Source organism: Apteryx mantelli, chromosome 1, assembly GCF_036417845.1.
Source record: "Apteryx mantelli isolate bAptMan1 chromosome 1, bAptMan1.hap1, whole genome shotgun sequence".
NCBI lineage: Eukaryota > Metazoa > Chordata > Aves > Apterygiformes > Apterygidae > Apteryx > Apteryx mantelli.
In genome coordinates this window covers 168,396,596-168,424,477 of record NC_089978.1, presented here as the reverse complement: position 1 = coordinate 168,424,477, position 27,882 = coordinate 168,396,596, and the positions used below count along the sequence as shown (strand labels likewise).

At 45.3% G+C, this 27,882-nt stretch overlaps 4 protein-coding genes across 5 annotated transcripts; 3 read left to right on the top strand and 1 right to left on the bottom strand.

The window, feature by feature from the left end:
• The first annotated feature begins 1,245 nt into the window (after window positions 1-1,245).
• On the top strand, window positions 1,246-7,756 carry MGP (matrix Gla protein). 2 transcript variants are annotated; one of them, XM_013947268.2, is made up of 5 exons: window positions 1,246-1,318; window positions 4,032-4,171; window positions 5,164-5,199; window positions 6,390-6,465; window positions 7,379-7,756. In XM_013947268.2, the coding sequence occupies exons 2-5, from the start codon at window positions 4,111-4,113 to the stop codon at window positions 7,515-7,517; spliced, it is 312 nt and encodes a 103-aa protein (XP_013802722.1). In that variant the 5' UTR covers window positions 1,246-1,318; window positions 4,032-4,110; the 3' UTR covers window positions 7,518-7,756. The 2 variants fall into 2 exon arrangements, with proteins under 2 accessions (XP_013802722.1, XP_013802723.1); XM_013947269.2 differs by having other exon boundaries at window positions 1,256-1,318; window positions 4,018-4,171.
• Window positions 7,757-11,127: 3,371 nt separating this feature from the next.
• LOC106488492 (osteocalcin) lies at window positions 11,128-18,556 on the top strand. The gene is made up of 4 exons (XM_013947377.1): window positions 11,128-11,213; window positions 13,077-13,112; window positions 15,448-15,517; window positions 17,213-18,556. Exons 1-4 carry the CDS (start codon window positions 11,147-11,149, stop codon window positions 17,340-17,342), a joined length of 303 nt encoding a protein of 100 aa, XP_013802831.1. The 5' UTR covers window positions 11,128-11,146; the 3' UTR covers window positions 17,343-18,556.
• Window positions 18,557-20,663: 2,107 nt separating this feature from the next.
• On the top strand, window positions 20,664-25,166 carry ART4 (ADP-ribosyltransferase 4 (inactive) (Dombrock blood group)). Its single transcript, XM_013947059.2, is given in 4 exon segments — window positions 20,664-21,188; window positions 22,851-23,271; window positions 23,274-23,576; window positions 24,432-25,166. Coding segments are annotated over 4 exon segments (903 nt in total). The 5' UTR covers window positions 20,664-21,131; the 3' UTR covers window positions 24,554-25,166.
• A 1,316-nt stretch (window positions 25,167-26,482) lies between these two features.
• C1H12orf60 (chromosome 1 C12orf60 homolog) lies at window positions 26,483-27,280 on the bottom strand. Its single transcript, XM_067296712.1, has one exon. It carries the CDS (start codon window positions 27,278-27,280, stop codon window positions 26,483-26,485), a length of 798 nt encoding a protein of 265 aa, XP_067152813.1.
• Between the last annotated feature and the right edge of the window lie 602 nt (window positions 27,281-27,882).

Here is a 27,882-nt window from a genome sequence, read left to right as displayed (position 1 = left end):
GGAGCTAGAGATCTCATCCTTGGACTCTTCTTTGGGGATTAGGCAAAAGTGCATAGATCACAGACACTTATATGTTACATGTGAGGTGACATGGAGTCTTATAAATATGCAGCAGATCCCGCCTCTGTCCCAAACAATCTATTGCTGTTACTCTAACTCCACAGTTATGCTATTATTTTCATTTTGCAACCATGGGTCTAAGTCAGGCCACGCTTGATCTTTTTCCTGGACCAGACAAACCACAGTTGCTAGCTGCTTGGTTACTGAATGGATGCAATGAGTTTTCTTTCTTAACCTCATGAGTCTCTGATTCTGAAGTTGCTAACCCCCTCCATCACAGCTCTTCTGAGCTCAGTCACTCAGGCTGTGCCTTCTGTTACTTAAACACAGAGCTGGCTTCTCTGGACCTGCCACCATCCCTACTATATACACTTGAGCGTGCACCAGGCCTGGATCTCGGCTGAGAGAGGGGGAGCACTCGCACAGGCTCAGCATCCCAGAGTGGCACGTGAGCACTCTTGGCCTGAGCAGTGTGAGTACGGGCAGAACCAGGAACCCAATAACCAAGTCCAGCCAGCACATGCCCTCAGTTGTCCAGCTGGGCTGTTCAGCACTTCCGTGGGTCTAACAGCCAGCAGTGTGAGCAGGAAGTGTGCATCTTGGGAGCTTGGGTGTGCGTAAGCCAGCTCTTGGCCTTGTAGGGTTTGTCACTCTCGGAGACTTCACCACTGCCTCCAAGAGCAGAGACCGTTGTCCTCGTGAGTTTTCAGTCTGATATGAGCCTGCTATTAGGAGGGGGGACCAGCCAGTCACAAAAGGAGCGTGAAGAGAGACGGGAGGACTCCCGACCTCTGCTGCTCACTGTGGCAAAGAGCAGGTGCCCTGGCCAGCAGCACAGTTCTGAGTCAGAGCATAGCTGTGGGAGGACAGGGCGAGGAGATGGGAGTCTGGCTTCAATGGGAGAGACTGAGCTTGTTCTTGGAGCCTCTGCCCGCTCACCATATCCTGACCTGGGCACAGAAAGGCAGCCTGGATGTGGCTGTGACCCCTCCATCCCCTGGTGTCTGCTCTTGTGCTTTCTTCTCTCCCTTGGCTCAGTTTCTTGAGGTTTTTAGTTTCCTGGCTGTGGGCAGAAGGTGTTTTTGACAGAGAAGGTGGTAGCCTGGGGGTGGATCGAGAGCGGGAGACAGGAGAGGGGAGGAGTCACCAATCAATGCTAATAAATAAAAGGCCCCTCTTCTTCAGTCCAGGGTACAGGACGCTGGGAGAACTGCCCCCTCAGACAAGAACTGCCGGCTGACAGGGAAGCGACTGCTCAGTGAGTATGCAGGGACCGCCCTGCTTTTCCTGGACGGCTGCTAATTATTAATGCTTTGCTGGTGCTTTACAGCTGCAAAATGTTAAGTGTTGTTGCTGTCGTGTGTGTAACATTGTGATTCTCCACTCCAGTAGGAGACAGGTCAGAGGGCTGCTTTTTTGATCTCCCTGTTACTTGGGGGACTGCGGAAATCTCCTTGGCATTTGCAGGCAATTCATCTTAGCTCCTTTTTCTGCAGTCTAACCAGCGGATGCTATTAGAAAGCAGGGGGATTTGGCTCACTGTGCTGTGTGATGTGTTACTTCTGGGGCAGCATGTGGACCCTGCAGAAGGGAGATGTGGGCTGCAGAAGCATGGACTGCAGGGGGAGTCGAAAGGAGGTAAAACTTCACAAGGGAAAGGAGAGGTGTTGGTATAGGACTGTGCAGCCTGCATGTTCATATGTTCTTTGGAAAATACATTGCCTCTGCAGCGAAAAATGAAACATTTGGGTTAAAGCGGTGTTTGTGGCACTTCTGCTGTGGTGATGGCAGGGGATGCTTCAGGCATTCTGGGATTAGTGAGTCATCTGACTTGGGAGCAGGGTCTTCCAGGGAACAGAGGGCTCTGCACTGAGTGAAGATAGGTAAGTAAAGAGGGTTTGGCCAGAAAGTCTGAGTTTCCCACTGTGCAGCCCCACCTTCACTCCAAAGAACTACCAGCATCTTCCTCCCTGTGCCCCACAGCTTTCCCTCTGGGATCTCCCCTCCTGCCTCTCCCTTAAACCTCCCCTTCTTGGCAGCTTCCATGAGCTGCGAGAGTGAACAAGATATTCAGGAAACCCATAAAATCCACATTCAACACAATAATCCTAAAACCTTGGATTCCAAGGAATCCAAACAATCCCAGAGCAGAGAATTCTCTTAAAGATACCGGAGTGGCAGGGCACAGAAGGACAGCAGAAGAGTCTCAATTTTCCTATGAGCCTGTGACTACAGCAAAACTGTTTTTTGCTAGAGCACAACCTTGTTTTCCTTCTCATCTTAGGCTGTGCACTGAATGGCCAGGATACAGATGATATAGGGGGCACTGGTGGTGTGGAACTGAGCCTCTCTCCACATGGGGTGGGATAATAGGGAAGAAAAGCAACTCTTTCTCATTGGCCTGAAGTTGAAGGACCTGCTCATCTTCTCTCCCAGTGATCACAGGCCATAAGCAAAGACTGAGTTTGGCATTGAAAAGAAAAGCTATAAAGCCCAGAGTAGTCTTGTCCTGCTGAAGTTTCACTCTCCACTGGGGAAGTATTAGGCTCTGGCTGGCTGGCCCTGTAGCTCTTTGCTGTGTCATGTGCAGTGCAACTCCCAGAGCAGCCTCTGCAGGTGACAGCAGCTGCCCACTCCAGAAGTGAGTGACAACACAGTGTTGTCTTGGGGGAATGGCCTGGAGGAGTCTGCACCCACCCAGTCAGTGAGAAATCCCACCACCTGCATGTGGATGGGGACCCACAGACTGGTAGGTGAGCAGTCCATGTGCACATGGACAAAACACGTAGTCACCACGGCCTGACACGCATAGCAATGAGTACTGTGCCTTGCGCTCATACGTAGGCAGTTTGTATAGTCTCAACTACACTGCTACCATGGTGAGGCACTGGGTATCCACCCTTCCCTCCCTCACTTGCCTAGTGATGTCCATACTCTACCTAAGTCTCAGCAGGAAGGCCCATCCCTGCAGCTCCTTCTTTCCTCTTTCATTCCTCCCTACTATACCACAGAGCTGGGAAAAGGAAACCTCCACCTTTTGTCTATCACTGCTGACGACGACATTGGTCCCAGACAAGCTTTTTGGGTGCTAGCAGGTGAGGTGGTGCTCCCAGAGGCTGCTGGCATGAGAGACTCATCCTGGCTGAGGAGCTTTGCATTTATATCTTACTTGAGTACCCAGTAGGGCAAGGATTGTTAGGGCTGGACCAGGGAATCAGCACGTCTGAGAAACGTTGTTTCCTCTGCTTCCAACAACATGTTGTCCCTTGGGCTGGAAAAGCAGTGTAGGGGCAGTACCACAGTGAGGACCTGCAGAGACAGCGTTCTGGGTGCTGCTGTGGTCTCAATGCAAAAATCCCTTCAGCAGAGGGATCCTTATAGGTTGCTGCTTATCAGTACTGGAACAGTAAAGCAGGAGATGGGAAGGGACAGCAAGTCTGGAGTCCTCCTCTGACTCTGGCAGGCTTGGAGTGCAGTGGGGGCCAACTGGAGGGAGGGGAACTGAGTCGGGAGGAAACATTCCAGAGCTTATTCTCCATAGCTCCACTGGCAAAGCTGACAGAACAGACTGGGCTTTGTGTATCCAGACACAAGATGGCAAAGGCAAAGAGGGCAGATCAGAGGAAAAATCAGAAAGGCAAACATGTACATTTAGGATAAGCACAGGACCCTCCCTGTGGGCCCTCGGCAGCCACTTGAATTCCTTCCACTTCTGGAGGCCAGCTTTTCTGAACGTGTAGTGTTAGTGACATGCTTGTCTTTGAGTTATGGTCCCCAGACCTGAACTGAGAGAGGAAGGGGGCATGCCCCCTCTTTCCCAAAACACGATTCAGTCTGCTAATAGAGGATGTTTTGTAACAGCTCCATAAAGAGTGTGTACCAGCCAGCCATCACCTTCCCCAGGCTCTTTCATGGGTTCCCCCCTCCCTGACTCTGTTTTCATAATAAACATTCCAGTGCTAATTTTGCAGGCAGCCCAGGATCTCCGGCTGCCTCAGTGGGAAGAAAGCGAGAGACACAGCGTGAGAGGTTCTCCCCTGCACTCGCACAATGCGCACTCTCATTGTCCTTACACTTCTGGCTTTCCTGGTGATGACTGCTACTTGCTATGGTAGGTGACCTCTCTTACTGTGTGGGGCGATAACTCCAAAGTTGCAGACACCTTTGGGTCTGTTCGGATACTTTTTCTTTGCCTTTGTTTTTTCCTTCCCCTTAGCTTGATCTCTTGCCTGCTTTCCTGCCCTTGTTTCAGACCCTCCTAGCTCTGCTCCAGAGCTCAGTCAGCTCCAGCCATCGCAGCTGGCAGGCTGGGATGCTTCAGCCCCTTACTTGCTGTTCCAGCTCACTCTGCAGACTGCAACTCTTTCTGCCCCTCTGTTGTCTGGACTATATAAGAGGAGGGGGAAGAGACTAAATCATTTCTGCTGTGGTCATTATAATGTGTGACTACCTTGCAGTAGGTAGGAAGCTGGAGAACATAGCTGATCACCAGGACAATACAAAAAGGGGAGTCATGGAGGGGTGCATAGGAGGTGTTCTGGGTGTGACTATCCCAAAGGCTATTTTCTAAGGCTATCTCAATTACCAGCCTACTGCACTCCAAATTGTGGCTTCTTCTTGTAAATGGAGAGAATACCTTCTCTCCTTTTGTAATATTTGCCCCTTTTTTTTTGTCGTGCACATAGTTCCATGCAGATGGAATTGGAATGCTGTTTAATGCAAGAGTCAAAGACATTTCACAGTGCTAATCCATTACTTAAGCACATATCCAGGCTTTGAAGATAAGCAGGCATCATATCCGTGGTAGTGATGGGAACATGAGGGTGAAGCAATATGCTTGAGAATCACACACTGGAAGACCAAGCATGAGCCTTGAAGGCCTGGATAAGATATTAGGTAGCTCTGTTTTACACTACTGAATACCCTCAATGCCTTATACATACACTAGGTCATCCTGATTATCCCTTTCTCTTCCTTTTAAACAGGAAACTTAAAACCTGGCTTCTCTGTTCTGTGTGTGTTCTATGGATCTTTGGTGCGTGAAAGACTATGTATCCCATGAATATATTGTCTTACTGCATGTTTTACTCTTTCTTTCCCCAGAGTCCCACGAGAGCATGGAATCCCATGAGTATCTCAGTAAGAGACTGCTTTCCTATTTTCTTTAATTCAAAGTGTGCTACAGACATCTCCTAGCTCATTTCTTTATACTTTACTGTGGGAATTAAATAGGGAGAAACACTCAGCCCAGGGAAATTTATTATTTTGGGTGATAGAGTTTGAGGATGAATAGGAAAAGAGCACAAAAAAGACTTTACACATTTGGGCACAAGTGTGTACCACTGTGTTTTGCAAAGCAGGATAATGAGAACAGGAAAACAAACAGTGATGAGCTTAGATCCCAGCTGCATGCACCTAAAATAGGTGAAGGGACACCAGAGAAACACATTATCCAAAAATCTCTGGGCTGAGTGTGGAAAGAGGTACCACAGCCACGAGTGACATGATTTGTACTTCACCAAGGACCTGGAGAATCCTACTGCCCAGTACCCTGGAGGAAGCACATGGGATGTGTGGGCAAGAAGGTTCCTTGTTCTGGAAGAGAGAGTTAGTGATGCAGGGGAGGCATGACAGAGTGGAGAGTCTCACTTTGGAATGAGCAAAGACCTACAGAGGTGAGAGAACAGGTTGATCAAAATTAAAAAGAAATTGGTCATCTTGGAAAAGGACTTCGCAAAGCAAGTAGTCAGAAGCACAAACGCTCAGGTGGGAGTCAATGCCAAAGACATCCACAGACCCCTGAACTCTGTAACAGGACCATGTTGTCTCTTAAAAAGATAAAGGTGACCTTCAGGCACCGTAGTCCAAAATTGTTGCACAGACCTTTGCTCAGTGACCACCTAATGCTGGAGGAAGATAAACTCATTCAGGCCCTTCCTCTTTTTACTTGCAGTTTCACATTGGTGCAAATTCTTTTCAGTGTGCCCAGACCTCCTGTGATCTAACTAGGTTGGCACCTACTTCTTGGCCAAACTCCACTCAGTCAGAGGGGCTGTGGCAGTAAACTCACAGTAGCTTTTCCTTGGGTAGCTTCAGTAACAGTAGAGCAAGAGCAGTGTGTACACTTCCACACAGGCTGCACAAGCCAGAGAAGGAGGCCTGTGCATCAACCAGTTGGGATGGACAGGAGGGAATATTAAAATGTCCTAGGTTTCACTGTGCACGGGAAGGTGGACAAGGAGGCTGTCACACAGGTGGGAGCTGATCTTTGCGAAAATCTGGCCTTGTCCAAGTATCAATGTACTCTGAACAATCCCTTGCCTTCTCAGATCCCTTCATCAACAGGAGAAGAGCCAATGACTTCATACAACCTGATATGAGACTACAAGCCATCTCTCAGGAGAGGTATGTTACTGTCTCAGGGTACTGAGGATGAGAGGCAGGACAGATCTCTCCTAGCCAGGCACAGGCTGGTACCAGTGGAGGAAGCGATGGCAACTTCCTTGAAGCGTCTGCTCCTCTCTCAGCCTGAGGTGCCAGTTCTCCCCAAACCTAGCAGAACACAGAATTTGATTAGCAGAGAGTGAGTCTTTGAATTGGAGGACGTGTTCTGTGCTGAGGGGACTCTGCTTAATTCATCTGAAGAAAGCACCAACGGAATGAGAGGGTATCAGTGTGGGATTGCCAGAAAGGAAGATCAGTTTGAGATCTGGTTCCAGCCTTCATATCACATGCAGAATTTGCATGACCTTTTCTAAATCACAGGGCCATCTGTAGGCCTCCTTGCCCCATCTATGAAATGTAGATACAGGGAGTTTCCTATCTCATGCAGGGCTTGTGAAAATAAAAGCCGAGGTGAAGAGATTGTCTCCTAGAGAGGTGTCGAGCATCCTCTCTCAGCAGTTCCAGATGGCCCCTCTGTAAGACATTTCAGCTCTTTGCTACACATGTGGCTTTGGAGAAGAGCTGACAGGAGCAGGCTGGAGACAGCTGGAGAGGCAGAGCCCTTCCTTCCGTACCAGCAGCTTCCTGCTGAGGGCACTGAGGGCATGACAGCAGCTGGCAATTGCCTCCGAGGCACAGGCCACAACCCTCCCACCACCAACCTATTGAGCCCTGACATAAAAGGTTACCTGAGGGGACAAAAAGCTCTTCGTTTAGTCACATCACTCCCTGGGGTGTGCGGAATACAGAAGCTGGTACACCCTAACGTTGGTAACTGGGTGACTCATGAGACTGGAGAGAGATCTTGGTGGGGGGTTGTGGGGCACATATTGAAGATGACAGCATTTACTCCTCTTCTCTTCTCTGTTTGCAGAATCAGGGAACGTAGCAAGGCCCCCCGGGAACATCAGAGGGAGATGTGCGAGGACTATTACCCCTGTGAACTCTATGCTTATCGCCATGGCTATGCTGCTGCTTACAGGCACTATTTTGGGAGGAGGAGGGCTAAGTAAAGGAAGACCTGTCTCCACACTGGGGCCTGGAGCCCTAGGTATCCTCCCAGAAAAAGCAATGGCTCTGAAATATATTCAGTTGCTTGTTTCCCTGTATGTTAACCTGCCTGCTGCTTCTCTCCCATGCAGCCATGGATTCCTGCATTCTGTGTTGATTAGCACTGAGCTGACATAGCAGAGATCAGAGAGAGTTCAGGATGTGGGTGTCTGCTACACAATAAATTGCTGGTTTGATACTATCTTCTCATGAGTCACTGTATTTTCTCGGGGGGAATTTTCCATGAAGAAGCTGAGTTTTTGTAGCATAGAACCTGGTGTGGATTATTGGGAAAAAAAAGTGACTTCCTGGGAAACACATGAGTTTGAAAGGATCTATGAAGTCTATACTCCAGGGTCCAAATTTACTTCTTTTAGATGTCCCTGCCAAATTTCATTTCCCAAACTTAAGTCATCTTAAAGTGGCAGTGTTCAGAAGATGGGGTGAGATACACTTTCTGAAAATGAAATCTGTAACATCTTTCCTCAGTTTTGAAAAAAAATCAGAAGGTGCCTGTTTAATCTTAAAAACAAAATTAGAGCCAAAGTTAGTGAAAGAAAAAGCCTCTAAATTGCATCTTGCCCATCCAGCTACTTTTTGGTCCTGACGTAGGGTGATCTTGTGTAAAGAAGCTCCTGGTCTGGATTTTATTCCTATTTCCTTTTGGAATTCCCTTTTACACCCTTGTTTCCACTTGGAATAATTCCAGACAACTTAGTCTTAACCCTTTACTTTGAAATACTATTTGGAATTACTATTATTTTTTATTCTTCAGCTAAAATCAAGATTGCAGGTGTATATTCTCCTTGGTTCAATGCCTTGCTCTTGACGAAGTTGGAAAGTCAGCTTGGGGCCAAAATATCCCTTTTTATACTCTAGCTGTCTCCTCTTGTGTCATCCCAAGCCCATGAGGGAGAAGGAGATCTGAGAGCTGAAGCATCAGCAAGGAAAGGGACAAAACAAGGGCTCTGAGGAGAGAGGGGCAACTATGCTCCTGTGCTGGTAGGAGGTAGCATGGTTGCAGCAGCCCTGCAGGAGGAAGGGCCACTGGTGGTGGTGAGGGGCTGAAAGGAGGTCATGGGGCTCCAGGTGGTAAATAAATAAAAGAAACGCACAGTGTTTGACAAGCCCCAGTTAATTCATCTGGAGCAATTTTATTTCACTGTTCATACCTCATCCAAAATCAAGACACGGCCTGACCCTGCTCACAGGTTGCCAGACACCTGCCCCTTGAAGAGAGAGTGTGGCCACTGTTGTGTTGTCACCAGCATCAGCCCCAGAGCACCTCACAGTCTGTCCCAAGGCAACAGGTGCCAGTGCTGACATGTGGGAGAATTAAATACTGCTCTCAGCTGGTTAGCAACCACAGCTGTTTGGCTACCCCTTGGTGTGGGGTATGTAGAAGACATGAAATCTTCTGTATAGGCTCACCACAGCTTGTTTCAATATTCACATCTCTAGGTTCCTCAGGGACCTGCAAAGTATAGAACTGGGAAAGATTCATGGCACACTATCAAAGGCTATGGGATAAAATATCAAATTGTTGACTATTCTGTGAAATTAAGCCTAGAGCTAAACCTACCTTCCACATTAGAAACACACATCTTCTTCAGAAATATGCTTAAGGCTTCACCAGCTTTGAAGATGAGCTTTTGGAAAAAAATGTGATTTATTTGTTGAAAACTCTTCTGATATGAAACTCCAGCCTAACAGTTTCTAAAATTTGTCCAAAAGAAAAAGTGAGTGAGAAGTGAGTTTAGGAAAAAAAAAAAAAAGCAATATGGATTAGGTATATTTCCCCCCTCAGTTTTTCTGCATGTTCCTGAGTAGGTGAATTGTGGGATTACCAATCAGAACAAAACTTTCATACCCTCAAGTCAACACATCTGCCATGTCTGGGTCTGACTTGACACAGTAACACTACCAAAACTGAAGATGTAGAGTTTGTGCTGTCTGGGTTTGTGTCCAGGAATATCTGGAAGATCTAATCTCTGGTTTACCAGTATAAATAATGAATAATACCAGAGATTTCAGTGGGATTTCATTAATGTAAGCAACAACCAAATATATCTAAGAGACTACATGTTGATCAGAAAGCTTGGGAAGGCCTGTGAAGAGAAGCAAGGCTGTTTGGAACACTGGAATTGCATGTGTACATTCTTTTAAGCTTTCCTGTGGAAGTGTGATTTTCCTAGAATTCCTCTTATTTTTATTTATTTATTTTTAAATCATTATTCTTTAAGATACTTTTGCTGGAAGTTGCTGTTGTATATATTCAGTCTCTCCTGGACTGCAGAAAAGTTTTATAGACTTTTTTTTAATCCTGAAATTTCTCTAAGTTAAAAGACAGTGTTTCTAAGGATTGGCAGTTGAAGAGGGCTTGTGGAGAGGAGCAAGAAGGGGTGAGCTATTGTGTGTGAGCAGAAACACTGCCCATCATGTAACTCTGAATAAAAGCCATGAAAAATACATTTGGCCACCAAGCTAAAGCAGCTGTCACCTTAGCTCAGGCCATACCTAAGGGCTCAGTTGTGCCTTTAAGTATGGCTGCAGTACTCACTGAAATTCCCTGACCAGGGGGAAAAAACACAGCTAGAGATTTTGTCAATGACATGATCATGGTTTGTTGCTGGCACTAGGAGCAGTGTGGGCTCTGGGTGCCCTGTGGTGAGCCCGGGGAGAGACGGCGGGGACACTTCATACACGTGGGGCTGCGCTGGACCTGGCACTGCTCAGGGAACATGCTGACAGCAGCTGTGGGGGGTATGGCCCTTGGGCCAGGTGAGAGCCTGTGCCCCATGCGGAGCTCTTAACCTACTGGAGTAACTACAGCCACCCGCAACCTGAAGAATAAAACATCTCTACGGTCTCAGGGTTTATTTGGTTTTGAGACATGAGAAGCCAAGCTAATAACCTCCAAACTAGAAAGCTTTCCAGGAAGAAAAAAGAAAGAACACCCCTCCCCACCTCAAAAAAAACCCCAACAACCCACACATAACTACCAAAGCTCACAAGAATGTAAAAATGTCAGCTTTCCAAAGCAGTTTGTTGAAACTGTCTGAAGTGAAAATCCGCTGTGTGTTTATCTTATGCAAACCATTTTAAGGGCTTGTTTTTCCTTCAGAGGGATGGGTGAGGTGGGGTGGGGGAAGAGCGTCATCATCAGGTTCAGTCTCATTTGATTTTCTATAGAAGAGAGTCCCACCACACCAAAGGAACTGCTCCACCTCAGGTTGTGTTAGTCTCTCCCATGGCCTTTCTGCAAGAAGCTTAATGACTTTCATGTTTATAATAAAGCTGTTTTTTTCATCCCAGTTGTTTTTCTTTAACAGTCCTGTTCAAAAATTCAGATAAAATCTTCTGGAAATAGCGTGAGCCTTGAGATGGATGTCAAAATGGCTGCCAGAGCCAGATATCTCCTGGCCCAAATGACGGGCTTTGTTTTGGAGCCCAGATGCAGGAATGCAAGCCAGAGCCCTGATCTCTCCAGATGATCACAGGATATAAACTGCTGCCCGCAAGCAAGCTCCAGAGAACCCCGTTCGCCTCCAGGAAAGCTCTGAGGCTGGGGAGAGCAGCTGAGCCAAAGACGATGAGGAGTCTGCTGGCACCGCTGATCTTGGCTCTGGCCCTGGCAGCACTCTGCTGTTGTGAAAAAGGTAAGGGGATGTCTCCCCTGGGACGCTCTCCGGGAGTGTCACTGAGCCCTGTGGCTTGTAGGGAGCCTCCCTCTGGTCTGCAGAGACCCACAGCTTTGGGGTAGGCAGCGCACAGCAGGTTGTTGCACAGCTTGACATCTTTTGCCTGACTGCTTACATTACACAGGCATAAATGAGATGGGGCTCGGGGATATCCAGCCTTATCTCTTACTGAGCACTTTCTTCTACCAGTCCAAAAAAAAAAAAAAAAAAAAGAAACTTAAACAAATTGCTCCATTGAACTGCAGCAGAGATTTCTGATATTTTGACATGTTTAAACATTAAACTAGTTTAGCATTTAGCTGAACTGGCAAAGGTATGTCGGATGCTCGGTTTTGAGTAAGAGGGTTGAGCTGCAGGGCAGAGCTGTGTTGACCACAGGGAGAGGTATTTTTTACCTGCCAGCACTGGAATGCTGTAGGATCACAGATAGGCACTGAGTCAAGCCTTCACCTGCTGAAAAATGCAGGATGTGGAGAATTTCTGGAAGAGAAAATAATCCTATTGGATGGTTAAAAAAATTGGAGGTTGTCCCACTGAAATAAGAGCACATCATATATGAAGGTGATTTAACCATAGTGACTTTATGATCAAGAAATAGCAATGTAGTGGCAGCTCTATAATTAATGTAGAGAGTGGGAAAGGGGGAAAGATCAGAAACAGTAAGTGTTTTCCTTTTACAGCAGGAAAAGGGAGGCTGAGCAGGAAAGTGCCTTGTGTTTGCCTGTATTGGGTTTGTTCTTTCCAGAGTTAAATTTAATTTGCTCCCTGGCATCAGATATGTCATGATTCAATACTGACAAATATATTTTGTTTGATCTGTGTTTTCCTTCTGTCCGAGAGTCTCTTGCTTACTCTCTCATTCTTGAGTATTCAGCTTTTTTTAGCTATTGTTATGTTCCGGATTGCTTAATAGTCTTGGAGTAATTTTGAATCTGTATTTTTTTTTTTTTTTGAAATCCAAGGAATGTATAAGTTGCTTAAAATTAGAACTAGACACAACTTTTCTCACATAAAATTTTTGTTTAAGCACAATTTTATTATTTTTTTGGTCCCTGAAATCCTCTTTCCCCCCATAAATACATTCACACTAAATACCTGAACACTTGTGTGGAACTGACTGTTCAAGGAAAAAGTCATAGGTGAAATAGCAGAGGGTGGGAGAGCCAAGATGAGGAGGAGACCTACCATTTCTCTTACAGGACACTTTCCTTCGGTGTTTGCAGTGAGCGTTAAGGGTCAAGGTTATGACTGAATACAGAAATAAAGTGTATAAATTCCTCTTGGGAGGGCTGGTAAGCCACGTACCTCAACCTTGGGCCACAAAGCTGTGAAGGTAGCACTGTTCCTAATTTTAGGCCCTATTTCTCTTCCCTATCAATAGCTTGTGATTTTTCCCTAGAGGGAAAGAAACTCCTTTTTCCAAAGACAGAGGAGATGCTCAGCCATCACCAGGTTCTGTCCAAATTTGGGCTTTTGCCTAATTTGTCCCCTAGCTCTAACTAGCAAGGGTGGGGAGGGAGAAGAAGCTTCATTTTCTTCATCCAGCTTCCACAATGCTTACATGGTCATTGTGTCATTTAACCCTGCACGGAGGAAGTTGAAACTAAACAAATCCAGGCATAATGGGTGAATTTTGCTGTGGTGAATTCTAGCCCTAGATTCTGGGTGTTAATAAAATCCTCTTTGGGAGATACAGGTCTTCTGGGAAAGGCAGGGAGCTGGACCCACCCAGTAAGCAGAGGGATCCAGTCATGGGGTGGAGCAGGGGAGCAGGACTCACGAGCTAACTCCTTTCCATCTGTCTGTCTGTCTGTCTTCCAGATTCCAAAGACCCCTCAGGATCTCCCAGTGCTGCCAGTGAGTATATTGTTGCGATTGTCCCTCAGCTGAATCCTACTGCATCCGCCTCCCTTTTTCCCTTTACTAGGTTCAAGGGACAAACAAGAGCCATGCTGAGTCCCTCTGCCTCCTCACCCTTTTCTCCATCAACGCTGCAGTCCCTGAGATGCTGTTGGCTGGAGCACCTGTAGCAGAGGGCTGGCTTTCACAAGCTGTTGGAGTAGGAGACACCAGGGAGGTCAGGCTCCCTGCATGGGCAACACAGCATCACTCCAGGTGTGCTAGTGCTGTAGCCAGCACCTCCACAACCCTTAAGCAGCCCCAAGGAGAGACACGAGCCCTGTGGGTTGTTAGCAGCTGGACTCATCTTCCCTCCATGCAGCAGGGAGATGTGAGTAAAACAACATGGCCTGTCTCTTGTCTTCTCTGAGCAGGCCTCAGAAACCTATGAAAAATGATTGTGTCCCCAGGGCAAGAAAAGATGTTTAGCCCCACAAGGATGCTGGTGCTGCAGAGATTGCTATGGGATGCATTAGTATTTCAGGGGAGCACAGCGCTAAGAGGAAACTTCAGGCTGTGATTTGTCTCACAGAGAAGCACTATGCTCCCAAGAAAGGCAAGTCTTTGACTGGGAAACTCATTCTGTCAAAAACATGGTGAGGTTCTTCTCATTCCCCAGCCATGTCATGTCTCACATAAGGAGATCCCACCTCACATTTCCCAGCAGCTGGGTCTAAATTCTGCCTGTTTATAGAGCAGCACCTGCCCCAGGGCCTCCAAGCACTGGCCTTTTGGATCCACTTAGCAGCCAGTCTGGTGTGCGGGATCACAGAGCAGAAAGGTTTGGTGCCACACTGCAGCAGGCTGTGACATCCCTGCCAAATCCCACATCCTGGACAGCCTGAAAGCAAGCATATTCCTTGGCTACTCCCTAGGGTTGCAGTCCCTCCTCTGTCAGGTTGCCCGGGACATGAGGACTTGCATGCTTTGGGGTGTCCACAGCAAGCTGATCCTGGCAGAAATCTGCATGGAAAATCCCCCTTGTTTCTCCCCTGTCACTCTCCTTCCAAACACCTTAAGGGATAACATTGCTGCTGGGGAGTATGAAAGCCAGTATTTCTTTAGTGAGCCAATCCAAACATGGATTGGGATAGAGAAAAAAAACAAAAAGGGTTTATATAGGAAAGGTGGTGATTTCTGATAGGTCATTAACTGGCAGTTTCTTTTCAGCCAGTACTTTGATCCTGACCAAAAGCCAGCTTGCTAGTGAGGTGTCTCTTCACATGGGGCACCTCCCATCTGCCAAGCAGAAACATGGTCAGACACCCCAGGATGATGAGGGAAGGACACAAAACCCACCTTCTCCCTCAGAGATATCCACAGGCATGGGTCTTAGAAACTGAATTCCCCCAGTGACAGTGATAGTTGGCCAGTTTCTCAGTCAAAACATATTGCTGTGCAGCTGCCTGTGTTGCCATTATGCTGGCATGCGTGCACGCTTCTGCTGGTGTGGGTCTGTCTCATGGAGAGAGGTTGTGCTGTGCTGAATCCTGGTTAGGGTGGGGTGAAGTCATTCTTCATGCCATTTTGTGGGGAGGGCTCCGCAGCACTCCTGTGTGTACACAAGTACAGATCCAAGGGGGAAATAAGCAACTTTTGCTCACACAGTACATTAGTGGAGCCTAGCTGATAATGCTGCCATGGCCAAAAGACCTCTCACATTCAAGCACTCTCCAATGCCTGAACAACAGGATTTTTGCACCTCATGGGCATATTTCTTCCTAGGTGATATTTACTCTCTTTATTTTATACTCTCCATTTTTCATGAACTCTACACATACAGATACTGATATTTTATTTCCACATGCAGCCTGTTGCTTATGGTTTATTGGAGGCATTCGGAAGGCCTGGTCATTAGTATCCCACGTCACTATCAGTCTGAGTGAGAATACAGAAAGAAAGCCAAGACCCTGAAGTTAGCCATACCAGGGAGAGAGAATGCCATTCCCTTCAGATTTGCACAAGGCTCCATTTTCTCCTTATTTATCTTTTATGCTGTCATGGCTCTGCACATTTGCTATGGACTCAGGTCATGCTAAGCAACAAGGGAATGGAGTTTATGATGGAAAGGGAACTTGCTCCATGTAGCTGTTCAGGCTGGGGTGAGGAGGGAGCCCAACTGCTGGGTTTCAAGTAGACAGTGTGGTGGGGAGAGGTGCACAGGGAATTAGGATGGGCTGCAGCAGCCATCTGCTTGCAAAAAGAGCAAACGGTCACCTTCAGAGACCTGACTGGTCCAATTTGTATAGACCAATACCCTGCATCACTAACCTGCTGTGTTCTCTCTTGGTAGGCATCAAGATTAAAAGGGAAGTTGCCAATGCCTTTGTGAGAAGGCAGAAGAGATCTGACTTGTATGAATGGTAACAACTCATGAGTCAGGCTGAGGGCTGGACCCTGGATTTGTTGTAAAGAGGGGGTGGGAAGGTGATGGGACATGGCAAAGCATTCATTTGTTGTATACTTATGTTATTAGCTTCAAGCACAGAAAAGCACAGCGCTTAGGAAATACTTCTTGATAGATGAATGTTTCTTTCTCCATAAACATCCTTGGGCGAGCTCATAGCTACAGTCTGTTATTTCTCCCAGGCAGGAAGACAGTATGAACTGTCTGAGCAAGCTATTGGGACAGCAGGATACAAGTTAGAAGCTGCTCTAACCTGCATGGACATCAAAGACAAACTCCAGGGAACAGAGCATCACAGAGCCTTGGTCACTGCCTATAGCTCCCTACAAAGGAAGCTTTATTGCAGGAATGAGATCAGATCAGAATGGCTGTTCTTTCCAAAGCTGCAGATCCTACTAGGAATAGGTCCATTTGTGCAGAAATCCTAGATATAAAAATTTGGAGAAATCCTAGGTATAAAGATTTGGAGAAATTTCAGAAATTTTCAGAAATTTTCCATCTGAACATGAGGAAAAACTTTTTCACTGTGAGGGTGACAGAGCACTGGAACAGGTTGCCCAGAGAGGTGGTGGAGTCTCCTTCTCTGGAGATATTCAAAACGCGCCTGGATGCAATCCTGTGCAATGTGCTCTAGGTGACCCTGCTGAGCAGGGGGGTTGGACTAGATGATCTCCAGAGGTCCCTTCCAACCTCAGTGATTCTGTGATTCTGTGATTCTGTGAAATTTCTGTTCAATCCATCTATGGACTGGAGGGATGATGTCATTTTTCAATGATATGAAATTGAGAGGCCTCATCTGTAAGGAAGAGGATCAGAGTATTGTAGCAGAGGAACTAAATGATGTTGAACCTAGAATGATAAAATCAAGATGAAACTCAGTAGTACTGAATGTACAGCCCTTCAGATGGGGCATCACAAAAGTAGCTTCTACTATAAGCATCAGTTAGGAAGGACTGAGGTAGAGAGAGACCTTGGTGCATTATTTGATCATGAGGTAAGGTTAGTCCAGCAATGTAGATGGAACAAATGAAATTCAAGGGTGATCCAAGGTATTTCCACAACAGAAATAAAGTAGCAATGCGCGAGATCCTGGAGGGACTTCTCCTGTAGTAATGTGTACAGTCTTCAAGAAAGAAACTCAGCCTGGAACAGAGGTTGAGAAGAGCATCCAGAGTGAGCAGCTGAGACTGAAAGAGTTGAGTTTGTCTCGTCTAGCAAAATAAAAGGAGACAGAAGTGCAGATGATGAGAGGAAACTGTTTTAGTTAAAGGAAAATAGTGGCTAATGGGAAAATGAGCAGAAACTGGGCACAAATAAAGGTAAGCGGGAAATAAGAAAAAGGGTCCTAGACAGCTGGGAAATGGGGTTGGAAAAAGTCTATAGTTTAAGAAGAAGGGGGAAAAACCTAACTGTTCTGCTAAAGCCTCAAGAGCAATTGCTTTAAGTTGGGTTCAGTTCCAACTTTCCCCAGGATTAGTCAAGGAGATCTATTCCCAAGTCAGAGGTGTTGAACTTACTATGAGAAGTCCTCTGCTGCGGGCATGCTAGGGCATGCTGGGGAATCACTTCTGGTGGCAGCCAACGGTGCGAAACCTGTCCAACTGCATCAACTGAATCTGTGGAACAACATCTCTCTCTTTGTCTACTCCAGGTACTTTGAGTATTACAAAAGCCCAATGGAGCAGATGCATGAGCGCTGTGAAAACTATCCTCCCTGTGACTTTCTCTCTGACCAAATAGGATTTTCCATGGCCTACAACCGTTTCTTTGGGAGATACTAAGGATGGGACAGTCATTTCCCTCATCTGGCTCGGGACCACTCTAAAACCCCCAGAAGAAAGACATTTTGGGGGTGGGAAGGAAGAGGTATAGACTGGGGCCTTCTTCAATTCTGTCCCTTAGCCAACAGGAACACCAAGGCAAAATTTATCCCACTTGCCTAGCTTTCTTTAGCTCTCTTCCTTTTATCAAGAATGTTTCTCTTCAGTAGTCTTTTGTGGTATTTTGAGCTTCATTAGAGAAGGCTGAGAAGATTCTGTCTTACCTCCTTTCTCTTGAATCCCCAGGATGCTTTATGTGAAAAAATGTTGATTCCTCTCAAGAAACCCAATGTATGCCTTAGAAACACAGCAAGACTTTTTGTCCTCTTCCAAAAATGCAGGGGGATTGTAGAAGGAGAATGCCACAATGTGTATAAATGTGATGGATCTGATTCTGAGCTACTCACTGGGAAGATGGGGGGACTGCTGTCTCTTGGTACAAGTGACAGGAAAAGTTCAGTACCTTCAGATGGAATGATTACCTTAAATATGTGCCAATGTAGGATCATTTTGTAAGGATGGAAGTATAGAAATACTATTACACAGCCAGAAATCAGATTCTGGTACGCTCTTCTGATTATTCTATTACAAAATTTGCCTGTATAGCAACAACAGATGAATGCCAAAAGGTGTGTGTGAGGAGTCCATTTAGATGAGCCCTTCCATTTGTATGCTACATTCAGTGACTGTAAAAAGTGAATTGAAAATCTCTTGTTTTTGCTAGAATCTGTTTTGGATGAAACTGATATGCCTAAGCAAAACAAAAATATCTGTCCCTTGGTGATACTTTAGCATTTATGCTTGAGACGAAAAGCGCCACAACAGCTCCAAAAAAGCAAAGAAACAAACAATAGACTTCATGAAATAAACAAAAAAAAAATCAGTTCAAGAATGGGTTGAAGTTGGGTCAGCATTTTATCTGTCTCTGGTCTCTCGCTCTGTATATTTTCTTTTCCCTGTGCACAACTTTATTCTGTCTCTCTGTATGACTATTATGCATTGGCAACTTTCTGAAAAGTCTTCTTTAACATCCTGTATCAGCTTTCACTCTCTGAGAGGTAGATGGAGGGTACCATCTCAAAGAGCAGAGACTGCTGAGCCTCAAGAGACTGAGAAAGAGTGAATCTCTCTAGCTGCATGTTAGCTGCTACAGACATTCTCAGCTGTTGATTGTAATAAATACTGCTTATGTAAAGCAGGTCAGTGTGCTGCTTCTCTCTGTTCCTCTATACAACTTTTATCTGTTGTTAGAGAGGTCTGGAAGATAAAGCCTGCTCTTGTGAGCCCTGAAGAGCAGGATCCAGCTGCATGAAGCTTGGGTCTCCCTTCCTGTGCCCCAGTGTGAATCAGAAGTGACTACACTGAAACTCAAGGCATGATCCTAATACACAGCGAGGGGGAGGTGGGACAGGCTTTCTCTGATTCACCATCTACTGAGTTCAGCATTTCTCTGAAAGATCCTCCCCTGGAGTAAGGGAATAAGATAAGTCCACACAGATGGCTGCAGGCATGAGCATGAACAGTCTGTGTTTGGCAAGCTGCTATGACTTAAACTGGGTATACTGACATTACAGCAAGGAGAAAACAGTTAATAAGTACCCCTGTTTGTCTTGGTCAAATACCTTGGACTGGTTCCTCCATTGGCATAAACTTATGGGGCTTCACTGACCACAGCAAAACCCTCCTCTGAATGCCTTCTAGTAAAAACAAACAAAGTGCTCATCAAAAGCAGTGAATATTTTGTTGAGAAAGATACTAGAGAGATTAGTGAGACCTTAGTATTTTCTGTACTAACAAGTTATTGGGTTTTTTTTTATATGGTTTTGTTTGGTAAAATAGAAACTCAAACTTCCTGTCTATATTTGCACTCTTCTGTTAGTTTTACATTTTTCTCCCCCTTTTGGTAAATAGTTTTTGCAGAGAAGGTGCATGCTCAGGCCTTGATCATATACTCTGCTCTGTGCCACCAGATCTTTGTGTGTGCTAAAGTCGCTGAAGTCATTACAGCCTTTGGGGATCTGAGTCCATAAATCAGATTGCAAATTTACTTCTCGAATGGAGGAGCTCAATTTTCACCTGGTCAATGTAGATTTAGGCACCACCACAAATACTTTGCTGCCATCTTATGGCCATTGAGGTTACCTCCATGACACAATAAACTACGTTGAATTTTAAGTGTTTGAAAATGTAAATCCAGTGGCCTTTCATCCTCATTCACTTCATACTAAAACATACGCTAAGATGCTACAAGGGAAAAAGAGGCAAGGACATAAGCTGAAACTGAATAATATGTAGATGGACTGATAAGAAATCTGGGACTCTAGAGGAATTGCTCACACTGACTGCTCAAATGCCCACTAGAACCCATCACAGTTTAGGTCTTTTTTATCTTTACATGAATGGGGGAGGTGCCTCTGAATAAGTTCATAACCCCTTCTCCGGACTCAATTTTACCTGTTGGAAAACTTCTTTCTGAAATATAGCCTGAGATGATGGTGCAGTTCCAAGAAGTAGTAGATAGGCTGCATTTATTACTTTGCATCCTTCATGTCACCATCTTGTATCACCAATGGCTACAGATATTGTCACTCATTCAGCATCTGCTGGTGGAGTGTCATACAAAATGTTGAGAGTGATTCAATATGAGACCTTTATCCTCTCCCTCACCATATTTCAGTGATATTCAGCAAATGCTCTCTGTCCACAGAATCCAATCAGTGGCACAGATGTCTATTTTTCCCAGAGAATCAAATCATGACCACAGGTATCCCTCCTCTGCTAGCCAAAGCATCACCCTTGATTTCCCCTCTCAAAATCTCTCTGACCAACCTGTCACCAGACTGCAATGAAAAGTGGACTTGCCTTCTCTGTGCAGTCAGAATTAGGCCTTGACACCCCCTCTTGGCTCTTTTTCCAGGCAGAAGAGTGGTCAGAGGCCACAGGCCTTAGCAGGCGAGTAACTCACTGCCCTTTAATTGGGTGACTGCAAAGCAGCTAGTAGAAAGAGATTAGTCCCAGTACGAAATCTGTATTTATACACTCATATTGAATGTATCCATGTACACAATTCTAAAGAGCTGCCAGTCTGCAGTGGCATAAGAATAGGATTGGCAGCAAATTGTTAGAAAACAGGGGGACCTAAGGAGGAGAGGGACAGTTAGGTTATCTCTGCTTCCAGATGGGATCCCAACCCACCATGCATTTCTGTGTTGGCTTTATCAGACCTCCACACTTCTTTAAAAGGGCTTTTTAAGCTCTTGACCAGGGACTGTTCTCCACCTCATCTTGTCATATAACCCCTCAGGAGAGAACTGCCTTGGAGAAGAGACTTTTCCAAGACATGAGTTTCTTCCCTTCTTCTATTTGTTGGATTTGGATAGGGAAAAGGCAAAAAGAAAAACAAGATGAAATACCTTGGAATTAAGAGAATTATCAAGGTGAAGGACATATACACCAGCTGTAACTGGAATGAAAAAACAACTCATGAGGTTTCAGTGCATGCAGATCCTTCCTTATGAATTGTGGGAACACTTCTACCAGTACCTTGTCCATTTGGTTTATGACTTCTGATTTGCTGTAAGAATCTGGTGAATGATCTTTGCTCAAAGAATCCTCACTCAAACCTGAGTGCAAATTCCAAACTGCAGAATTTTCCAGTTCAAGAACAAAGAGAAAGAAACAGAGATAAATGACCTCTGCTTATGCTGAGAGAGCTCAACGTTCTTTATAGTGTCTTGAGTGGACTCAAGGATGTCAGCACATCTGCTAGCCAGCCTCCTGTTGCTGATCTTCTCCTTGCAAAGGCTGGTGAGAGGGGGAAACATTGTACTTTATCTAAAATTACAAAATTGCTCAGAAAGTTACTGATTCAAAGCCTACTGAAATAAAGCCCATGTTTTTCTCTTTAAAATGTGGTCTTTAAGGAGCTTGGGGTTAGGCTTAAGGGGAGAAGTGTTCTGCTTTCAATTGCTCTGTTCTGTTTCTTACCTGCCCTAATTCCTTTCAACTGCATGGTTGTAAATTTCTCATTTGGAGCCAGATGGTTTCCCAGGGTATGTTTGTGAGCAGATCTCATGGAAGTGTTCTGCTCCTTTTCCAGACTCTCAGCTGAGGGTCTGACAACAGCAGTCTGTTGTTGGATGAGACAGTGACCATATTGCTCTATTCCTTGCGACTGTTTTAGAGCTTTCCCTCAAAGTAATTAAGGTATCATGGATAGTAAACTGAATCCGTGCATAGTTTATGGGCCAGTTTACTAACTTCAGAAGCCAAGAAAGGTATTGATTTGGGTTATGTGACCAGGGTGAACATCTGAGATGAAGTGAACATCTACTTGTAGTATTCAGCTAACTGTCAACTAACTGCCTACAATATTTGACTATAGTCTACTAAGAGATCAAAAAGCAAAAAGAGCAATCTAATGATGTCATCAAATGCACTATTTCTTAGGTCTTATTAGAAAAGATTTTTATTAAATAGAAATGCTAGAAGTATAACTAGCTGTGTCATTTTGCAGACAGAATATATTAGAAGTTATTTTCCTGTTACACCACTCAGTTGTGTAAATCCTTACTCATGTGCTTAATGTTTATTGACATGACAAATCTACCTGGCCTCACTGAGACAAACTGGATGAATAAAAGTTTTAACACAGTGCTACTATACTATCTTACTGAACACACTCTGGAGCCACAATGTGTCTGAGAGGTATAACAAGGCAGAAAGAAGAAATTCACCCCTGAGATATGTTCAGGCTGCACTGCCCCCCAGCATATTGATTTGCTTATTCTTTCCCTCTTCAAAACCACTTACTAATCATGAGTGGAGTACAGAAATAAATGCACCATGGGTCTGTCCTACAGCCCCTATCCTCTTGCCCATTTTACTCCAGAAAAGAGGGGAGATATTGGAAGTATAGCTAAACTTGATTACTAAGGGAATAGCACAGAGTCTGGTCCCATCAGAACCAAGATGAAACATTGCCTGCAGATTTCCAACAGTATATTTGAGCATTTGGTTTAACAAAATGCAATGCTCTTCACAAGTTTTGTCCTCTCTGTATCCGATGCCATGGAATGCAGTGGAGGTACTCTCTACAGATCTGAGCCTGACTAGCTATACCTTACCATTTTCTGTGTGTCCAGAACCCAGGGGAACTCTGCATTGTTTCCTAGACCTTGCCGGCTGGTATATCTATACTGCTGCAAACTTTGCTGAAGCTTTTAATGACACTTATTTTCATAAATTGAGGACTCTGGCATCCTGACTGGTACTTGCCTGCCATGAGGTTTGGACAACAGCCTGAGGTTGCTCAAGAAGGGCTTGTCAGAGATGCCTACCTGCTGTGCTTGCTCTGCCAATAGTGACAAAAAGCAGGAAGAGGGTAGGGAAAAACCTGGCTTACATCCACAGAGATTCACAAAAAGTTCACACTTCTGATGTTAATTGTGGTTTGCTTTCATGTTGTAGGCTATGTCCCAACATATGATGGATATGGCTCTGCATTCCTACGATGACCAGTATCTGGGGTGCAGAGAGCAGATGATGGAAGAACTGGAGCGAGGAGACTATTTCCAAAAGGAAATAGCTGCTAACAAGAACTATTTGAGTCTCTGGAAGAAGGCTCAGGAGGCTTTGTTAAAGAGCCCAGTAGGTCTGCTGAGGGAGATGCATGAGAGCCATGCCACAGTCCTCATGGCTTACACCATGGACTCCTCCCTGCACTCCCAGCTGAACTGGGCCACATCTATTGCTGGAAGCTCTCCAGAGCACTACAGACACAACTTCAGTTTCAAATATTTTCACTTCTACCTAACGACTGCCATCCAGATAATGAAGCAATGGCAGAGCAGCAAGGAGAGCATAGGGAAACGTAAGTGTTACCGGATGCACGGGGTGTAAAAGACATATATATCAAGGCCATTGTAGGCAGCAGAGTGAGATTTGGCCATTTCACGTCCACCTCCTGCCTCTGGAAAGAAGCGCAGAAGTTTGGGAATGAAACTTTGTTCACTGTGGTAACTTGCCTGGGAGCAGCTGTGCAAGGCTTTTCTCACTACATGTCTGAGAAGGAAGTCCTCATTCCCCCTTACGAGATATTCCTTGTCAAAAACTTCTCTCAGACACAGCAGGGTAACCGGCTGCATCTGCATTCTGTGGAGAACTACAGCAAGTACCACTGCCAGCTCTTGGAAGGTATTGTATATAGGCCTTTGTGCAGGGGGAATGCAGGACTATCTGGCCTCAAGTACCCTAAGCAGCCCTCACCAGCTGCACCTACACGGGGCCACACTCAAGTCCAGATCGATAGCTTGCTCACTGTGTTTGCCTACCAGAGCACTCTAGGACCCATATGCACCAATTTTCACCTGCTTGTTGTGGAACCTGGGAACACCCCACAGCTCACTAAATACGAATCCACCTGATACACAACAAATCTCAGGGTCTTTGGAGCCTCCACTTATCCCATCTGCCATTGCAAGGATGTCATAGGCCCCATGCCTTGGGGTCCCTAGCATCCATATTGCAAGGGCAGATGAGATTTGCAGGCAGCTTGAATTCAGATATTATTCTGGTGGTTTGCAAGACTGCCACATTTCAGGCCTCAGGACTATGCTGAGCTTTGGTCCACCAATACCTGGCAAGCTCAGGTACAGGCTGGACAAAGCCACTGCTGCTTTAGCCTTTTTCTCTTCTCCTGTGGCAGAAGGAAGTCTTGAGAAGTATTCTTTGGCAAAGCACACACTGTGAGTGTCCTGGCAACAGAAATAACTCTTCTGTGCTGGAAGACCTCACTGGGTCTTTTCCACAGCCCTGTCCTTCATTCAGTCCACCACTAATACAGGACTCTTGCTTTTGTCTCTTTGGACAATAGCAACCTTTGAGCACAAAACAGTCATTCAGGAATGAGAGCTTTTGCCTAGACCTAAGACAAAATAGTAGGTAGACTTGTGGAAATGACTGTTCTGGGTAAAAGCTGTGTTAGCAAGTACAGGAAGTATTAGACAGCCAAAAGAGGTCTAAATGGCTGCTTTCTTGACTCTCTTTCAGCTTCAAGAACAGTGGTTTCACTGCCTTTGCTCTGCCGTTCTTCCTACTGTCATTGGAGTTTTCTTGTGCTTGGCCAGGCAGTGATGGATGCTCTGGTTACATCTACATATATACACACTTGAATAGCAAGCAAAGAAGGTTCACAGCATATCAGCCACCAGTTACTGTTGTTACAGAAGGTTCAACACCTCCTTTGCCTTCAGCTGCAACTCTCTAGCTGAGACTGGAACATTCAGCCCAGTTCATCAAAATAGGCATTCCCTGGATCCATTCAGGCAGGAGGACAACTGGTGGCCTTACTGAAGAGTAGGGCAGTGACTACCTTCACTGTAGGTAGCTTGTCCCTCAGGCATTCAGGAAAGACACATATGGACTTTGAATCTCTTAGTAACTTTGTTTTTAGCACAAGAGAGACTCTGGCTGTGTGATGGAAAATGCACTATAGTGGTAGACCCTAACTGGTAAGTGTGCAGCGTTGCCTATCTCCTTTGCATGCAGGCTCCCAGGAGACAGCAAAGTCTGTGGCTGCAGCACAGCAGCCTTCCCACCAGCATGACCCCATGCACCAAAGCCAGCTGATATCTCCCATCTCAAGCTGACTGACTGCATCTGGCACATGGTGGACAGAAGCATGAAGTTGTCCTGCGACACAGATCTAGTAGCAGAGGATCAGAGACTTGTCAGGCCTGCCTTCAGCTTTCATGTTTGGCTGTAGCATTTCTTTTGCAAAACTCAGGCAGATGCTGTGTTCACAACAGTCCTCTGGTGGCTGATGAATACCTGCTGGCCATTTCACATTGAAATGCAGGAAAGCCTGTGGAGCCCACTGCTGTCTTAGTGATTGTTGGATGTGACTGAACCTGTCTTTCTACTTCACAGGTTTGCAATGTCTAATGCTGGTGGTCAAATTCACATCACAAACTGAAATCTGAACTTCTGATTTAGCTACATATTCCTCTCACTTTTACATATTCATTTAGCACTCCTAGAGCCTTAGACGCCCAAGCCAGAACAACTGTGAAGTCCTCCCACCTCGGAAAGACAACAATGTGAAAATAAGGAAAAATTTCTGCCTGCACTTCCCCTTTCCAAAATGCCTGGCTTTCTCCTTCACTTCTGACCCTTCACCTTCTCTGATCCTAGCCCCTGGGATTATGGTCAGAGTGGTTATCTCACTGGTCCAAGGAGACTAGTCATGGCAATTTAACTTTTCAGGGAATCATCAAACCATTGAACTCATTGTGCGTTTCTCACTGCCATTACTCACTGACACATTTCACAAACAGCCTTTGAGTGGTAACAACTTTCAGTCACGACTGAACTTGGCATGAAACTGGAGCTCTGTATTCACCATCACCTGTCCAAAGCAGTAAGCAAGAATTTAGTGATCCACATGAGATCTGAACATGAGGGCTGCACAAAGTTCTCATCAGCCGGTTAGTCAAAAGAAAGGACAGCCAAAGGTTTCTGTGCAAACTGCTTGAACTCTCTGTGCAGCTTCATATAAGCTCAGTGTTGTCATTACCTTGGAAATCTGCGGCTAGTAATGCAGAAGTTCAGGTATCTGAGAAATGTTAGCATCAGAAATGCAGACAGTTAGGGAATTTAGGTGCTTTCAGCTTTTAGCAGCTTGAAAGGGGCAGCCTGAGATTCAGCATTTCAGGTATCAGATTTAGGTGTCAGCAATGGCAGGTGCCATCAATCTAAAATCTAGTAACATTTTCTGTCAACCTAACTACTGTTCCTGAAATCCTCAGACATGCTTGCCCAGAAAGTTAAAACAGATTTAATATAGAGGTATTTTACTACATGCTTGCTTTCTATCTATAGTTCATGCTACATTCTTGTTGATTTCGGTTTACCAGTGATTTCAAATAATAAACCAACAGAACTTGATTTTGACCCCTAAATGTTCAAAGATACCAAAAAAAGACTGAAAAGATTAGAAGCAGCTGCTGCAGATACCTTCTGTATGTGTGTTTGAACATGTTCAAACTCTTCGTTGTGTGAGAATAAATGGAATCAAAATGGATTTCTGATAGTCAACACATTTATGTCTCCTGCAACTTATCTGTTATCAGTGGGATGAAGGCCTCAACCATTTTAACAAAGGAATGGAATGCTTCACAAGGTGCCCTTAGCACCCTGACAGCCTCTTCTAGGTAGTCAGCTGCTATTTTCAGGCTTTTCTTTACAGATTTGTGTCCTCGAAGAACAAGCTCTATGAAAGTAAGAAGTGAAGAGGAGGAGGATTGAGAGCGAGACTTGACCTTTTCAGGTGTATCCCTTGAAGAGGAGCTGCCTTTTGTGGTACTCAGTGCTTCAATTTGTGGCAGTATCTCAGCAATATCAGCATAGTCCATGAGAATTTCCGATACTTGGAGGCATAAGGCAGGAGAATTCAATAACTGATGAATAGCAGACTCTACTGTGTCAGGGAGTTTGCCATGTTTCAACGTCACTGCAATGAGCGCGCCCATGATGCTTTCTAAAACCCCCTTATAATTCTCATAAAGATCCTTTACTGTAGCGATCTTATCCTGTAGAGAGGTGATGGGACCAGCAATCTTAGCATACAAACTGTGGCTGATTTTTTCCTGCACATCTTTGTCTTTTGTTTCCACAATGACTTGCATCTCTTTCAAAGCATTGACTAGAAGCTGCAGGTTCTCTTTAACGCTGAAGTTTTCTTTAACTGAAATGATTGGGAAGTTGGTGCCAAGGTGCTCATTGAGGATCCGGAATATTGTGTTGGTCGAAGAGATATACATGCACACTAAGTCATACAGATCCTGGCTGGCTCTGAGCAGCCTTTCTTTCTCACTCTCAAACCCGAGGCGGGATAACATTTCTACAGAAGAGATCTGAAAAGCAAAGAGAAGAAATCCAGAAGACACAGGGCAGAAAAACTGAAAATCTTTTCAGCTATAATGTTACACTTCTGAAACTAAAATTACAAATTATCAACCCACCTGCCCCCCCCCCCCCCCCAAACAAGAGACATTAGAGTTAGAAGAGAACATGGAAAAAGGGCTTCTGCTAGCCTTTGCAGGTCTTACCAGGCAGGCCAGCAAAATATGGGGTAAGCAGCTATATGTTATTACTTTGATGGCTGCTGGAATTATGAATCTGACCCTCAGCTGAAAAGCTGAGGTGTGTGAGAGAATAATTCTTGCCTTTTGGTGTTTATTGGTAGATCCATTATGGGAGTCCTAGCAAATAGTCTATTTTACATCATCCTTAGAACTATCATCCTTTGGTTTGAGTATACCAGTGGGTCTACTCAGAATTAAACTTGTGTTCTGGGCAGGGGGGAATGGACAGAGGAAAGTCAATCTGCCAAATGAGTCATCTGCTGTCAAGAGACAAAACAATTAAAGGCCGATAATGCAATGTGCTGTCAGGATACCATTTCCTTTGAAGTGACCCACATCTGTCAAATCATAGAGTG

Bases quoted from the DNA above. Each gene is read 5' to 3' on its own strand.
- MGP (XM_013947268.2), top strand. From the start codon at position 4,111: ATGCGCACTCTCATTGTCCTTACACTTCTGGCTTTCCTGGTGATGACT. The intron at 4,172-5,163 runs GTAGGTGACCTC...TTCTTTCCCCAG, and splicing joins GATGACTGCTACTTGCTATG to AGTCCCACGAGAGCATGGAA. The intron at 6,466-7,378 runs GTATGTTACTGT...CTCTGTTTGCAG, and splicing joins CAAGCCATCTCTCAGGAGAG to AATCAGGGAACGTAGCAAGG.
- LOC106488492 (XM_013947377.1), top strand. From the start codon at position 11,147: ATGAGGAGTCTGCTGGCACCGCTGATCTTGGCTCTGGCCCTGGCAGCA. The intron at 11,214-13,076 runs GTAAGGGGATGT...TCTGTCTTCCAG, and splicing joins ACTCTGCTGTTGTGAAAAAG to ATTCCAAAGACCCCTCAGGA. The intron at 13,113-15,447 runs GTGAGTATATTG...CTCTCTTGGTAG, and splicing joins AGGATCTCCCAGTGCTGCCA to GCATCAAGATTAAAAGGGAA.
- C1H12orf60 (XM_067296712.1), bottom strand. From the start codon at position 27,280: ATGTTATCCCGCCTCGGGTTTGAGAGTGAGAAAGAAAGGCTGCTCAGA.